Consider the following 16,947-nt stretch of genomic DNA (forward strand, 5'->3'; position numbering starts at 1 on the left):
GTGTCCGTAGTCTACAAAAATATTAAGAATTTTGATTCATCTGACCACAGAACAGTGTTCCACTTTTACTAAATTCATTTTAAATGAACTTTAGCCCAGTAAAGATGGCAGCATTTCTGGATGAGGATCAAATATGGCTTCCTCTTTGCATGATAGAGCTTTACCTACATTTGTGGATGGTACAGATAGCTGTGTTAACAGACAATGATTTGTGGAAGTGGTCCTGAGCTCATGCAGTGATGTCAAGAACAGAATCAGACCTATTTTCATAGAAGCATTAATAACAGGCATCCATAAATAAGGTCAGGGATGATGCTACGAGTACTGTAGGAAACCCCAAAAGTCCCCAGTGTTTCCCCTACCATTATACAGGCAGGGTGCCCCACCCCATCAACAGAACTGAGCACCCTGCCTACCAAACTGAACTTGCCCATCCCACCCCCACCCGGCACTGACATATCACTAAGGTAGTGGCGCAAAATACAGGCTCTCTAGCTAAAAAGCCCAAGGCAGCACTCACACTGCCTCTTCCCTCATGCTGAACGCCCCCCGCCCCCGCTCAAAAACTGTTAGTACAAGCTGCACTCAGACATGTCTCCGTCCCCCTCATCAGCAAAAATCATGGCTGAGATGAGCACCCCGCCATGGCAAGCTAACTAGGGGAAACACTGGTCCCGTATGTCAGGCGCCACAAGGCATGAACAATGACCACCTCCAATGCTTTTGTCCATGTCAACTTAAACAAAAACAAGGTCCTCGGAGTAAAAACTGACCTGGAATTTATTGAAGAACACAATAATACACAGTTCAAGCTCTGGCTACAATGCAAGAGACTAGAAGTCTCTGGCAATCGCACCAATCTGATAAAGAGGTACGTAAGACAATCCCTCAGTTTCCGGTGTTCTTTGCCAAGATGGCCGCGCTCAGCCGAGTCGCAGCTCCACAGGCTCCCGGTGAACTCGATCTTTTTTTGTTCCTGTTGTTTTTGTTTTAACTTTTTTCTGTGCTTACAATGCACATCCACGGTACGGGTATGACCGCGACACACTTGTGGAGTTTTCTGTGTCGCTGCTTTGCCATTGTGCCATCGTGGTTCAGTCCTTCCAGCCTCAGGCCTGAGCCTGAGATTGGAAGGACCAAACTCTACCCGTTCGAGAAAACCCAAGCATGCACGGAGAGAACATGCAAACTCCACCCAGAAAGGTCCCAGGCCAGGATTTGATCCGGCGACCTTCCAGCTGAGAAGCAACTCTATCAACTGAGTCAGCATCTAAAACAATAAAGAACACTGAGCAATAGATGCTAAATTATTTCAAACAAATCAGACAAACTCAGTCTTTTTGCCAAAATCAGGCAAACAGGCAAAAACTGAAAATGAACCATTTTTGGTGCTTGATAACAAACAACAACCAAGGTAGCCATCTTGAATATGGCTGTCTTGCACACACACACACACACACAGTTACATTATCACCCTCTTTTATGGCAGTGAACAATAAGTAAAGAGGAAGTTATTGCATAAGCTGTAATAACCAGCACTTTAACAAAGATCGGTTACAGGTTTCGTATATCACACTGTTAAAACGTCACAAAGTCAAAACACTACATTTTTCAAACCACAAAGACACAAAAGGCCGTTCATACGGCAACTAAAGTATCTGGAAGAAAACAGCTCGAGTTTAGCGTGTTTTTCATCAAAGTCTGTGTGCACCTTTGATAATCTGAGCAAAGGTGTTTGAATCCTCAAAAGCAGACTCGTGATTAAAAAGCTTGTATGCAACATTTAACAAAACCTGTTTTAGATGGCAACAATATGCACAACACATTGTAGTGAAGTAAAATCCTTTTCAAAAAGTATCAGCACTGTTAGTGACATAATCAACCTGAGGCTGACGCCACACCCTGACAATGTTCTTTCTGCTGTCCAGACAGCAGTTGTGCATTTTTCTTCCACAAACACAGGCAGAGAAGATTTTTCTTTAGTAGTACGGAGCGATACGAGTCCCTCTGGGATATAAAGCAGTTACAGGATGAGGCCCTTCCACCAGGGTCAGGGAAAACATTTTAAATCCACAGTTTTTCTGCATTGCAATAAACAATTTAGCGTCAGATGATGAAACATGATAATTTTATCACATTTGTGTTTTCCTGTGTATATTTTACTTAACTCCTTTCACATACTTCGGGCTATTTTAAATATTCAAATATCAAATTGTTAAGCTCGTTGGAAACAGTTGGCAAAAACTTTTATGAATATTAAAATGTCAAGAACTGGTTGTTTTTTTCTTTCTTCTCTACTTTAAGCTTGTTTTAGCTACTGTTGTGTTCCTACGGGCAGAAACTCGTGCCATCAGGAACTGAATTTGAACTGCTCAGACTGAATCTGTGTTTGTGTTGGGGCTGGACGATATGGACAAAACTTATCACAATATATTTCTTAATTTGGGTCGATAACGATAGAATTCAATATTGATATAAACAATATAAAAACCTCAGAAAAACTGTACAAATAAATTAATCTTCACCTTTTATTTGTATTTAGTCTTCAAAAAATTTGAAATCATGTCAAATAAACATAAAACTCCCAACTTTGTCACTATTAATAGTTTTAACTTTAACCAACATAACCTAACATCTGCTGCATGTGTTTCTCTTTTGCTACAGCTGGGGGTGTTTCAGGGACACGTCGACTCAAACTTTTATTGAGCTTCATCTTCTGACTCTCAGCATTTTGTATCGAGTGGAACAAGGGAGATGTTCCCACCGCTAGTTGGAACGACTCTCCGTCACACTTTGCAGCACACTGAAACCTGCAGTTTATCAGATCTTATTAAGCCGAACCACTTCCACACCTCTGAATTAGTCTTTCCTCTCTTATCAGTGATGTCATCTGCTTGCTCTTCGCTTGTGAAACTTTGTTCAGTCACATTCTGACGGTCATGGGAACTCATTTTGAAGCAAAAAACGCGCGTTGGAGATTAGCCTAGCCTGCTACCGCTAACTCCTTCTGGACTCGAGCTCTGTGTAACATCTGCGTCACCACGCACTGACGTAGTTGTGTCGCAGCTTTTTCTGTTCAGGGTTGAAACTGAAGCAGTCGCTTCAACCCAACAGAAAAAGAAACACGTCAGTGAAACACTGTAATCAAATCGAAATATCGAAAATGTGCTTTAAACTCATATCATCGTTACTGAATAAAAGTATATTGTGACATAAATCAATATCGAATTATTGTCCAGCCCTAATTTGTGTCATTCAAAATTAAATCCATTGGTTTGAAAATGAATTTCACTAAACTGAAATTGAATTTAATGATTTGAAACCGAATTCATTTGCTTTGAAACTGTCTTTTGTCTTATTAAATTCAGTTCGACTACTTTCATTTTCAGTCCAATAATTCAAGAACAATTCCAAAATTCAGTTTTTTGTGTCACACATCTGGACCCTTGAGAAATCCACGGAACAGATTAACAGGTTTACGTGTCACGTCAGTGAAACTTCCTTTACTGAAATGTAGGTTCGGGGTTCAGTCTCAAGGAGGCGGTGACAACAGAATGGATGTAATCCGCCGTAAAACACCAAAGAAGAAGAAGAACTTCCTTTACGGTGTATTTGGAGCTGGAGCAGTGGCCACATGAGTTTTTCTTTGATGTTTTACGGTGGATTTCATCCTCTCTGTGCATCACTGCCTCCTTGAGACTGAACCCCGAGCCTACGTTTGCATGAAGGAAGTTTCACTGAGGTGAAACGTAAATCTGTTAATCTGTGTTCAGTTACTCAGTGGATTTCTCAAGGACCCGGATGTGTGACACAAAAACTGAATTTCGGAATTGAAATCGAATCATAGGACTGAAAATGGAAGTGGTCAAGCTGAATATTCAACCCAACGAAATACAGTTTCAAAGCAAATTAACTCAGTTTCAAACCATTAAATTCAGTTTCAATTTAGTGAAATTCATTTTCAAACCAGTGGATTTAATTTTGAATTACATGAATACAGATTCAGTCTGAACAATTCAAATTCAGTTTCTGAAGGCACAAGTTTCTGTCCATATATGTTCCTTTTAGCTTTCAGCCACTGCTCTGCTGCTACTTTTTAGGCCTCTGTTCTCTTCCTCTTCACTTGTGTACTTGTTTTTTCTTTAACAACTCAGTTTCTCCAACAAATTTAAAAATCTTTCAGCTTTCTATGTTCACACTGCATATTTCCAGTTATCACTTAGTTCAGTCAAAACCAACTGGCTGAGCGTTTAGAAAGCAAAGTGTGTGTGTGTGTGTGTGTGGGGGGGGGGGGGGGGGCCTTTGTGGAAGCCGCCGTTGCCTTGGAGACAATATGGGACATTTCTTTGTGCAAAAGCTCTTCAACAAACTCACATCCTTCCTCCAAAACCAATGCACCCCCACCCCTCCCCTACCTCCACAATCAAAACGCCACAACAAAAAGGCTTTTCAGGAGAGGAAATGGCTCCAGAAGTATACAGCAGCAGAAGTGAACACAATTTTTTTGTAAAGCATAAAATTTACAGCATGAGGTTGAGATTTCGTTTCGTTTTTTTCTTGTGACGTTGTGGTTATCATCAGTGGCTGCTCCTTCAGCTTTTGTCTGACAAACTAATTTAACACAAGTTGAACTGCTAAAGCTCAAAGACACAAACCATCAATGTTTACTCTAAACTTATGATGCAGTGTTTCTAAACTGAGCATATCCAGGATACGACTACACTTCAACACAAACACACCTCAACGTTCATCACTCACAGCATACACACATTTTTAGAAGTGCTCTTTTCTTTCGTATTGCACAAGAAAAAATAAAATAAATAAATAAAAGGTGAACAATTATGTTTTTAGCCACGTTATGTAAATTCAAATGTCTGTCAGCAAAAGAACCACTGGACAGATTTTAATAACCGTGCTAAGTAATGACTGGATGTTCATTTACAACTGATTACCACTTAGAATCAACCCAGTTCAAAATGACTGCCACAGCTAACGCAGCTTAGAACAAACACAAAGTGTCTATAAGTCAGTCAGTTTTACAGACACTGAGCTAAAGTTTGATGTGGCTGTAGCCGAGTCATTTGGGCAATATGCATTCTTTCAAGGACTAATGATGACTAATTATGTGATTGATATATATATATATATATATATAAACATTAGGATGAATAAATTCCTCATAATTCAAATGCATTGGTGGGCACTGCTCCACTAATCTGTTAATAGTTAATAGTGGAGCAATTTTTTTTGTTTAGTGGGTTAGCGCAGGCATGGGCAAAACCCCAGCTAACTGCTAACTATTCTGGCAAGCTTTTCTCCGATGGCGATTTTTTTAAAGAAACATAGTAAAAACAGAGCAGATCTGTTGTGTTAGGAGGGCCAAGACAAGTTAGAAAAAATCAGTTTATCACGCAGGACTGTGACTCACCTTGTGGAACTGAGTGATGAAGCTTTATTCAGCAAAATAAGCTAAAAGGCAGAGAGTCCTTTAAGTTACAGTTTACTGGATGAAAGTAATAAAGGACACTGCTCATCTCCTATTTTTTTATCTGTGTGATTAACAGCAGTTTTGAGATAATGGAGGTGTTTTTTTACCCTGGAGTCTCTGAAAGGAAAACACGGAGAGGATTTTTATAACCGTCTGCTGTCATGAGAGAATTAAGCTTCTGTGGAGTAAGCTTCAGTGTCACAACGGACGGATCACCAAATTTAAGTGGAAAACATGTCGGGCTGCTGACAAGAATCCAGGATAAAGTGAAAGGAAAACCTCGACCAGGATGTTTTTTTCATCCATCAGGAATCGCTGAAAGTCATGCTTTGTGTGTGTGCGTGTGTGAAACTGTTAATTGTGTGTGAATTATCAAAAAATAAAATGTGAAAGACAAAAGGGTGCGAATTATTGTGCAGGTACTCTGTTGTGATGCTGCATAGAGGAGCTGCAGGAGGATGATGTCTGCTTCCATTCCCAACCTGCTGCAGCTGACCTGTCATCAACTTTAGATCCTGTAGTTGTAAAAAGTTTTGTGAGGAGTTTGTAGAGGTGAGCTGACACTTTATTTAGACTTTTCTCCTGTATTCCATTAGCATAGTGAGGTAAGAGACGTGGTTTAGTTCATTTTATTTTTCTTCAGGTAAGAGAAAATACAGTGGTTTGTTTTGTTTGTTGTTTTGGCCTGAAGTTGGTAAGACTCCACAAAGTCAATAATTTCACTATTGTAAATAAAATCACCGTTCTATCATATAATTTGACTCAGTGGCTGCTTGAGTGGTGCAGAAGGTGGAATCACCCATAATTAATAGTGTCCCGGCGGCTGTTGTTGTGCTGGGGTGTAACATCACACAAACACTCCATCCATCTGTTCCTAGCCCGGCCCTTCGCTCCAATTTTAGAACTCAATGTGGCCCGCAAGTCCAAAAGTTTGCCCACCCCTGGGTTAGTGTTTTCGCTAACTTTGGAAACCATTAGTGGAATTAGCTTCTGTTAAACTAAGTGTCACCAACTTTAATGAAAGCTCAAATACAGCCCCAAATCCCAAATGTGTTGAAAAGGAGGCTCCATGGAGGAATTCCCATCAACCTGGCGGTGGTACTCGAGTGCTTGGTGACCGAGATCCTGAAGCTGGTGGGAGATTTGGCTTGTGACGGCGGGAGTACCACTGATGATCCCGGGCACCTTCGGCTATATGTCCCTGGCGACGAGGAGCTCGGCAGACTGCTGGGAGGTGTGACCATCGCTCAGGGAGGAATTCTGCCCGGCATCCAGGCAGTCCTGCTGCCCAGGAGGACCGCGAGTCCTGCCGGATCTGACAGTAAGTTGGATCCAGGTGGATGGATCTGTATCTGTGGCCAGATTCTTCGGATTCGCAGCAAGAGATCCTTCCTGTCCACAGCTATCAGCATCTACCAACACTTGAATGAAACCAGGATGATGAGCTACAACAACACTGAATTTCCCTTTGGGATTAATAAAGTATTTTTGAATTGAACTGAATTAAGTCCACTAACAAAATTTATAAGCTAGTTCATGTCTGTTGTGGACATGTTTTGAAGAGTCCGATAGGCACACTATTGGCCGACTACCTATACACGTGACAAGACCTGATTGTTCGACGCAGCTTCAACTGGAAGAAGACAAAGACATGTGACACAGACTGAGTGACAGTCATCTTAGTAGTTAGCAGGTTGGTGTTAGCTTCTGATAATTTTAAGATAAGAACTTTGTTGATCCCGCAGGAAGCAACTGAGCCAGAGTTTCAGTACAAAGGAACATACACAAGGAATCACACAAGATATAAAAATAACAGAATATAAAAATACCAACAATTAAGGTCTAAAACAGGTCAGGTGCAGACAGAAACATTAAAGTATTTACTGTGGCGCAGAATTAATTTTATTGACCTGTGTGTAGAGAGGGGGAGGAGTTGAAAAGTTTACTGGTCACAGGGAGGAAGGACTTCCTGTGTTGTTCTGTGGAGCACCTCGATGGTCTCAGTCTATGGCCCTGTACACACGTAGCCTGGTGTTTGAAAAAACGAATATCCGCGCAAAAAAATATCGCCGTACATACATGTTCGGATAGAGAAAATGATCGTCTACATGAACCCGGTGATGTTCACCACAAAGCGTTGTAAAGAATATGCCCAACCCATAGGAGGCAGTGTAGTGCAAAGGTGAAACGTATATCAGCAAATCACAACCCTTCAAAGCAACCACAACTTCCTGTTAGTATTGAATCATGGCGCCTGGAGGTTCGTTTGTGTGGACAGACCGCGAGGTTGAACTACTATTAAATACCGTGTTGGAGTACAAAGTTAATAAAACTCAGGAAAATGTCGACTGGGAATCCTGTCAGAACAAGTATGTTGATATTTTAGCGCTTTTTTTAGAGCATTACCCAACGGAGTCCTCCGACGAGTTTCCCCATTCACATGCCGACATCACGCGCGGGAATTTAACAACAAAAATGAAAGCAGTCCGAGGTAAATATCGCCATGCTGTTGATACAGGACGCAGGAGTGGACACGGTCGAGTGGTTCTTCTGTACTTCGAACTGTGCGAACAAATCTGGGGTGGCTCTCCAGCTAGTACTACCATATCCTCCGGTATTGAAACAGCTGACCTGGATCATTCTCGGACCCTACCCTCACCATCCACATCTTCTTCCTCCACTACCATGGATGTAGCAGACACAGGGTCTGATAATGAAAGCAGTGTGGGTCCTACTTCAAAGGAGAGGAGAGACCTGCTTGATGTACGTATATTTTTCTGTCCATTCCTCATAAATAAAAGTACTTTTGCTGTAAATGTTCATCTGTTGGATGTACTATAATTCACGGAACAGGTTTGTTGAATTGTGTTGCTATTAAAAATACAGTTAAGGCAATATGTGTGTTAAAAATTATGCAAGAGTTGAGGTGTGTAGTGGAGGCTGGAATGTGATGTTTTTTATATTTTACTGTGTACGGGTTGCTGATTTATTTTTATTATTATTGCAAAAAAGAAATGACACCATCATGCTCTTACTCATCTCATATTATGTTAGGCCTACATATTCATTAGTTTGATGGGGTGGTGGGTACAAAATACACTTTAAGACATATAGCAAACATTGGATACGCTGTTATTACATATTGTTATGTAGAAGTGATGTGAAAAGTACAACATCAACATGATCCAGGTTTACTTTTTTATGTTTAATTGTGATGATTTTCATTTCTCTTTTGAAGGCAAAACTAAAAGGACACAGACACGACCGTCTGAGGAGAAAGCTGCCTGCTGAGACCCAGTGGCTGAATGCTCTTGAGGAAGACCAGCGTGTGAAAAAGAGACTGGTGGAAATCATTGAGACATCAGAACAAAAAGCATCCGAAAACTATTCAAAAATGTCCAATACACTGGAAAGACTTACCACATCGATTGTTGATGGGTTTTCTCTTCTGAAACAGGTCATTCATGCACCTGCACAACCACCACACTACATGCCATATGAGCCAAGAGGTCCGATGTATTCGCACACAATGGCCCACCATTCTGTCCACCAAAACTCAGCAAATTACCCATACCCAAACAACTCCACTTCTGACAGAACACGTCAAAACACAAGACCAGGAAACACTATGAACACTGAAGCTGTGTTCCACACACCTGCTGAAGCCACTGACCAATTTTCATTCAGTCAGGCCCTTTTTAATGACCAGTAGAGTACTGTTTTATACATCGAAACAAGTCTGGTACAGTTAAGTATATACAAGTTCCACTTTTGCACAAGGTTGCACACATGTCAGGTTGTTAATCACAGTGTTATTTACTCTGACAGTGTTTTTTTTCTGTTTGCTATCTTTTTATACATACTGTGAAAAGCTTAAAATGTAGCAATTGCACAATACTTTAACTATTTACATTTTTGTTACGTGAATCTTTATAAGAGTGGTGATCTAGTCCAGTCCTTGGGAGCTACTGCTACTTAGATGTATTTCTCCAAAACACCACTATCAAATACATACTGATGATTGAAATCAGCTATTTCATACTGGTTTGTTGAAGAAAATGCAGCTGAAATGTACCTGTGGTAGCTCCCAAGTTATGGACTTGGGCATCACTGATTTAAAAGTGTACAGTAACTGTGCTGCTTTTCTCCCATGTTTAAAAAGCTTTATCTGTTGTAGATCTGTTATAATCTGATCTGTTCATAAATGAAACACAAAATAAGAACATGTTAAGTGTGTTCGTTTGAATAAATTGACAAACATTTTAAAAGCAAGTTTCTTTATGTGAATTTTTGTGAATATGACATTTATCAGTTACAAATACAGTCATGTTCATCAGAAAGTATTGGCAGCACTATTTAATACACTACAGGTCCAATTTTAAGAGAGAAAAGTAAAATCATTTCACTTAAAAGTCTGTCTAATGAGCTACAAACTATTATATAATGTATCTAAATCCTGGGTGGTAGCTTTTCATGCATTAATAGAATGAAATGCAATAACATTGCACAAAACAATTTAAAAATTCTCTAACATACATGGTGCTAACTATAACGTTTTTTTATGAAAAAACAACGCAGTCTGCTAAATAGTTCACAGGTTTTTGTGTTTATGGATCCAGACACTGAGTGAGGACTCTCCTGACCCGCTTTCCTTCTGCTGCCAAGCTGTCTCCTCTGACCACTGGCTGTGTGTCCGGTTGATTGTTCCTGTCATGTTGAATAGCTTCAGTTATTCTGTTTTCATCCACAGTGTCTTTTGATGCCTCACAAAAATTGTGCAACACAAAACATGCATATATAACAAATGGAAGATCGTTCATATTGATGTCCATGGCTCTCCTCAGGGCTCCAAATCGGGCTTTTAGTCTTCCAAATGCACATTCAATCACCATTCTAGCTCGGCACAACGAAAGTCCAAAGTACTGCTCCTGAACATTGCTTCCTCCGTTAGCATATTCTTTCATCAGGTAAGGTAGAAGTGGGTATGCAGGGTCACCCAGTATGTAAATGGGTATAGCGTCTTCGTTCTCCACAATTTGTCTTGGACAGGGGGGAATCTTCATGTTTTTCAGATTTGTGTTTATTGTCGAGTTAGCAAAAACTCTGGCATCATGCACACTCCCTGGCCATTTCACAACTACATCAATAAAGCTGTACTTGTAATCACAGGTGGCTTGTATGTTAAGAGAAAACCTCCCCTTCCTATTTAGGTACTCTGTAGAATTAGCTGATGGCTGCTTTATCTCCACATGAGTCCCATCCACAGCTCCAAGGCACTGAGGGAGACCATAAGCCTGCTCAAATCCCTCAACAAGTGCACGCACAGCAGTCTCTGTTGTTGGCATTTTTATGTAAGATGGTCCCAAGTACACAGTTATAGCCTTACACACCTCTCTAATTATGTTTGAGACTACTTGTCTTGATAAGCCAAATGCATTGGCCGTTTTACGCAGTCTTCCCTCGTCAGCCAAATAATATAGCGTGCATGCAACTTTTTTGACCACACAGACTGGAGATCGCATTACAGTACTCTTCCCTTGAATGTAAGGAAGGAGTAACTCCGAGAGCGACAGTAATGACGACCGTGACATTCTGAAGTTCTCACGCCATTCCTGTGGGAGAACAATTTCCTTCTCAAAGTTTTCCCACCAGCCAGCAGTGCGTCCAGGTCTGATCCAAAACCGGCGACGGCGACGCTGAATGGCGGTATTGTGCCTCCGTATCGGTAGGGATAGTTGCTGTAAAAGAGCTGAACGCCAAACGCTTTTTCTCCTTTGTAATTCCATCTGTTGGAGCAGTTGTGCTTGTAAAAACAAGCAAGCAAAAATTGCCTGAACCAGCGTTACAATTAGTACTTCCCTAAACGCAGTCATTTTCCCTCCGAATGAATGGGCAAACAAAAACAATTGTCGCACATGTGACGTCAGCGCCGCGCTGCACCATCTGTCGCAGACATAATGCGCATATCTCCGGTTCCGAAAGTCCACACGCAAACCCGAAAGAGGAGATTTCTCAAATCTCCACTTTGGTCGGAGTTTTTGTTATTATTCGTTTATAGTTACATCAACCGGAGTTCACGTGTGGATGAAAGGCCACACCGCATGATAAACTATTCGGTTTTCCTGATATCCGGCTACGTGTGTACAGGGCCTATGACTGAAGGTGCTGCGGTAAGAGTCCAGGGTGTCATGCATTGGGTGTGACATGTTGTTCAGGATCTGCTCAGACACCTCTGTCAGAGACTGCAGGTCCACTCCCAGAACTGAGCCAGCTCTCCTGATGAGTTTGAGTCTGTTGGCATCAGCTTGCTTCACCCTGCAGGGTGTACTGTATTTTGTATTGCTTTCCTGACCCTTCTTTCCCCAGACTTTCCACTGTCGCCTGTGTGTTTGCTTGGGTGGGAGGTTGCAACAAAGTGGAGATTTGATGCAATCTTCTGGCTTCCTTAGAAAAATAACTTTCACTAATTGGCATGTTTAATGTATGTAAATGTTTTATACAGTGACCTGAGAAATTGTTGTGAAGTGGCACAAAATGAATAAACTGAACTGAATTCAACTCTAGGAACTTGAACTATAGCCTGAATAACCTTTAAAACCCATCAGACCTATTCATGGGGGAGGATGAATCAGCAGGAAACCAGCAATAAATATTTTTAGGCATGTATCAAACTGAACTGGTGGGGAGTGGTGGTGCAGAGGTTAGAAGATGGGCTTGTGATCGGAAAGTCGCAGGTTCACCTCCCGGTACCGTCAACATCAAAATGTGGGTGGAAAAGGTGAAACACTCACACCTCCCTCCACCCTCATTCGCCCCACTCTGGACCCCTGAGCAAGGCCCTTAACGCCCACCATCTGCTCCCTAAACAGGTCTCTCTTGAAAATGAGTTCTCGTGGCTCAATGAGACTACCTGGATAAATAAAGAGTAAAAAAAAATGAATACATGAGCTTAAAACAAGCATAGTGTCTGTGGCTGATAATGTGTCATTTTTCTGTATGAAAATGGAATCCAGATCAAATTTGTTAAAAACTACCTGATCTCCAAACAAGTAGACTAATATTAAAAAAGTATCTACGACACACATGGATATGCACAAAACATTATAACCCCACCTTTGCCTTTGGTGGTTGGTAGCAAAATAATTCCTTTTTTTTTTTTTTAAAGTCAAAACAGACATACATCTGGAAATTATTCACAGCGCTTCACTTTTTCCACATTTTGTTATGTTACAGCATTATTCCAAATTGTATTAAATTAATCTCTTTCCTCAAAATTCTACATACAATTATGACAATGTGAAAAATGTTTTTTGAGATTTTTGAAAATTTATTAAAAACAGAAAACTAAGAAATCACATTGACCCTAAGTATTCACAGCATTTGCCATGAAGCTCCAAACTGAGCTCAGATGAATCTGTTTCCACTGATCCTCCTTGAGATGTTTCTACAACTTAAATGGAGTCCACCTGTGGTAAATCCAGTTGATTGAATTTGATTTGAAAAGACAGACACCAGTTTATAGAAGGTCCCACAGCTGACTGTGATGTCAGAGCACAAACACCAAGCATGGAGTCAGAGGAATTATCTGTAGACCAACAACAAATCATTGTGTTGAGACACAAATCTGGGGAAGGCTACAGAAACATTTATGATGCTTTCAAGGCCCCAAAGTGTCCTCCATCATTCATAAATGGAAGAAGCTTGGAACCACCAGGACTCTTTTTTGTAGACCTATCCGGCCATCTAAACTGAGTGAATGGGGCAAAAGGGCCTTAGTCAGGGAGGTGACCAAGAACCCAATGGTCACTCTATCAGAGCTCCAGCGTACCTCTGTGGAGAGAGGAGAACCTTCCAGAAGGACAACCATCTCTGCAGCAATCCATCAATCGGACCTGTATGGTAAAGTGTCCAGACGAAAGTCACTTCTTAATAAAAGAAACATGGCAGCCCGTCTGAAGTTTGACAAAAGGCACATGAAGGACTCTGAGAACATGGACTGTAAATGGACTGTACTTATATAGCACCTTTCTATCTTATTTCAAGATACTCAAAGCTCTTTACACTACAATCTGTGTCCTTATGTACCCATTCATACAGCACTCTACTAGATCTCTACAAAGCTAATTGAACAAATCATTCTAAAGAGACTAATCAGAGCTTTAGATCACATTCATACACTGACGGGACACACATCAGAGGCTATGTGGGGTTCAGTGTCTTGCCCAGGGACACTTCAGCATGTGACTGGTGGTGGATTCGAGCCCCCCCAACTCCCGCATTGGAGGACGACTGCTCTAACCACTCAGCCACAGCTGCCCCCAAGCTTACGGCACCTGATACTCTCCAGTGGTCTCCCAGCCAAGTACTAACCAGGCCCAACCCTGCTTAGTTTCCGAGATCAGACGAGATCGGGCTTGTTCAGGGTGATATGGCCGTAAAACGAGAGAAACAAAACTCTCTGGTCTGATGAGACAAAGATTGAACTCTTTGGTCTGAATGTCAGGCGTCATGTTTGGAGGAAACCAGCTCATCACCAGAACAATACCATCCCTACAGTGAAGCAAGGTGGTGGCAGCATCATGCTATGGGGATGTTTTCAGCAGTAGGAACTGGCAGACCAGTCAGGATGGAGGGAAAGATGAATGCAGTTATGTACAGAGACATCCTGGACAAAAACCTGCTCCAGAGAGCTCTGGACCTCAGACTGGGGCGATGGTGCATTTTTCAGCAGGACAACGACCCAAAGCACATGGCCAAGATCTCAAAGGAGGTGCTTCAGGACCACTCTGTGAAGGTCCTGGAAGGGCCCAGCAAGAGTCCAGACTTGAATCTGATTAAACATCTCTGGAGATATCTAAAAATGGCTGCACAGACGTCTCCCATCCAACCTGATGGAGCTTGAGAAGTACTGCAGAGAAGAATGGGACAAACTGTCTAAAGAGAGGTGTGCTCAGCTTGAAGCATCATATTCATAAAGTCTGGAGGCTGTAACTGCTGCTAAAGATGGATCAACAAAGTTTGAAACAAAGGCTGTGAATATTTATGTAAATGTGATTTCTTAGTTTTTTATTTTTAATAAATATGCAAATATCTCAAAAATGTTTTTTCACATTGTCATAAAGGAGTATTGTGTGCAGAATTTTAAGTAAAGAGGTTAATTTAATACAATATGGAATAACAGCAAAAAGTGGAAAAAGTGAAGCGCTGCGACTACTTTCTGGATGCAGCATGTTCCATGAGCAACCGTATGACTGGGACACGTGACGATGTGACCAGCCATCAAACAGCCTTCTATCTGCAGATCAGAGCTAACCCTGACATGCTGGAATGACCCCTCTGGGATCTGAAGTGTCTGAGTGTGAGTGTGACTCACTCAGTCTTTGTCCTAAGCAGGACAGACAGACTCTCTAAATTCCAGGGTTCCCATTAAGGAGGTGGACAACCCAAGAAGTACCGTGTCCACATGGACATACAGTTAAGTATCATCTGCATATGAAGGGTGAAAGCAGGTGATAAAGTCTTGGCACATGTCTGAGTTATCAAAATCTCCTGAAGCAGTGAACAAATTTAGTGAAACTTGCAGAAAGTACTGATTGCGCAACAACAACAAAATACCTTTTGGAGCCAAACCTGGTTCAAGATGGCTGCCTCATCAGTCTGTTTGTAAACAATGGCAAAACCTCAGTTAATTTGACAGATATTCATCTCAATGTTGGTGTGGTCCTAACTGACAGTTCATCACAGCCCACCATTAACAGGTTGTGCAAAATCTTTGTATACAAGTCTTCCATTGACTGTTTGGAGTCAATTCTGTCTGTTAGCAAAAAATTCTTGTGAACCACAGTACATATTTTTACATATTTTAAAGACACTCCCAGAAAGTAACATGCACATCTACAACTGAATACATTTTAAAGCCAATTCAAGATGGCTGCCGTAGCCAATCTATCTTAACCAACAAAAAAAATGGCTCAGTCGGTTTTACAGATTTTGAGCTCAAAATTGCTGTGGTAGTACCTGAGAGTACTCTGAGCCCAAGTTCACACATTGACTGAAACTGCACTAAGTTATTTTGAAAGTTTGACCAAAAAGGCTAAAATTTAAATCTAAAACTGTGGCACTGAAAGCAGCAGGTGATATGATTCCTTCAATACGTGCTAGGTCTTTATTGTGAAACCGGACCTGGCATTCTGTTTGTCTCTACTTCCTGTCCTCTCAAACCAGCCGGTCGAAGCAGATGGCCGCTTGTCCTGAGCCTGGTTCTGCTGGAGGTGTCTTCCTGTTAAAATGGAGTTTTTCCTTTCCACTGTCTCCTTTGTGCTTGCTCAGGATGGGAGACTGTGATGAAGTGAAGCTTCAACACAATCTGCTGCTTCCTTAGATAGACAACTTTGACTAAATTATTATTTTATTTAATTTTTATGTATGTGAATGTTTTTGTTCAGTGCTGTGAGATCACATCTGTTGTGACTTGGCACCATATAAATAAACTAATTGAATTGAATTGAATGTGTACAGATTTGACTGACTGACAACTAGCAGAGGGATGTGCTGTTTGTGAAAGTTGTAGATGTACGTTTAATGAATACTTTCTGAAAGTTTCAGTGGTTCGTAAGATACTTAGCTAACAGACGTGCAAACCAGAACACAGACAAAAATCTTATCATCCGTCGTTGCCTTTTGGTGGTGAAAGATAATAAGCAAACACCAGAAGAACAATTCACAACTTAAACAACGTGGAAGAGTCCTGGTGCAAGAGAAGAATAAGGCTAGACTGCAACTAAACACTGGGAGACCAAAGCAAAATAATATTGGTAATTGTAAGTGACAACAGTCAGGAAGGATGGAAAACTTGCTTCTTGTCTAAACGTTTGCTTGAATTGATCTTTTTTTATTATTACCATTAGTTACTTATAGCTTATAAGAAACCTAAAGGTTTAAACTACATTGGAACAATTCACTGCTGCTCTTTGCTTCAAACTAAAAGCAAAACAGACTAGATTTAGTAGTCAAAACACTGCAAATGGATAAATGTTGCCAGGGCAATGCAGCAAATACACAGTGTGTGTGTGTGTGTGTGTGTGTGTGTGTGTGTGTGTGTGTGTGTGTGTGTGTGTGTGTCCTTGTTTATGCTACTTTGTGAGGCCCATTTTTCCAACTTATACTGCATTGTGAGGACCAACTGCTCCTTATGGGGCCCAAAGCCCGGGCCCCATAAGAAGAAGTCCCGTTGGTGGGTTAGGGGCTAGGTTTAGGACTAAGGTGTGAATTGAGGATGTGTTAGGTTTATGGTTAGGTATGTACTGGTAATGGTTAGGTTATGGATAAAGGTCATGGTTAGGCTATAGAAATTAATGAAAAATGAATGGAAGTCAATGCAAAGGCCCCATAAAGATAGCGAAACAAACCTGCGTGTGTGTGTGTGTGTGTGTGTGTGTGTGTGTGTGTGTGTGTGTGTG

The 16,947-nt window shown here is 41.2% G+C and overlaps 1 protein-coding gene and 1 pseudogene across 1 annotated transcript; one reads left to right on the forward strand and one right to left on the reverse strand.

The window, feature by feature from the left end:
• The first annotated feature begins 7,685 nt into the window (after positions 1-7,685).
• Positions 7,686-9,278, forward strand: LOC119428123. Its single transcript, XM_037695759.1, has 2 exons — positions 7,686-8,251; positions 8,727-9,278. Exons 1-2 carry the CDS (start codon positions 7,736-7,738, stop codon positions 9,198-9,200), a joined length of 990 nt encoding a protein of 329 aa, XP_037551687.1. The 5' UTR covers positions 7,686-7,735; the 3' UTR covers positions 9,201-9,278.
• A 4,531-nt stretch (positions 9,279-13,809) lies between these two features.
• Positions 13,810-13,928, reverse strand: LOC119428610 (annotated as a pseudogene).
• Between the last annotated feature and the right edge of the window lie 3,019 nt (positions 13,929-16,947).

This window comes from Nematolebias whitei, chromosome 22 (assembly GCF_014905685.2).
Source record: "Nematolebias whitei isolate Nwh7 chromosome 22, NemWhi1, whole genome shotgun sequence".
Taxonomy (NCBI): domain Eukaryota; kingdom Metazoa; phylum Chordata; class Actinopteri; order Cyprinodontiformes; family Rivulidae; genus Nematolebias; species Nematolebias whitei.

Bases quoted from the DNA above. Each gene is read 5' to 3' on its own strand.
- LOC119428123 (XM_037695759.1), top strand. From the start codon at position 7,736: ATGGCGCCTGGAGGTTCGTTTGTGTGGACAGACCGCGAGGTTGAACTA. The intron at 8,252-8,726 runs GTACGTATATTT...TCTCTTTTGAAG, and splicing joins AGAGGAGAGACCTGCTTGAT to GCAAAACTAAAAGGACACAG.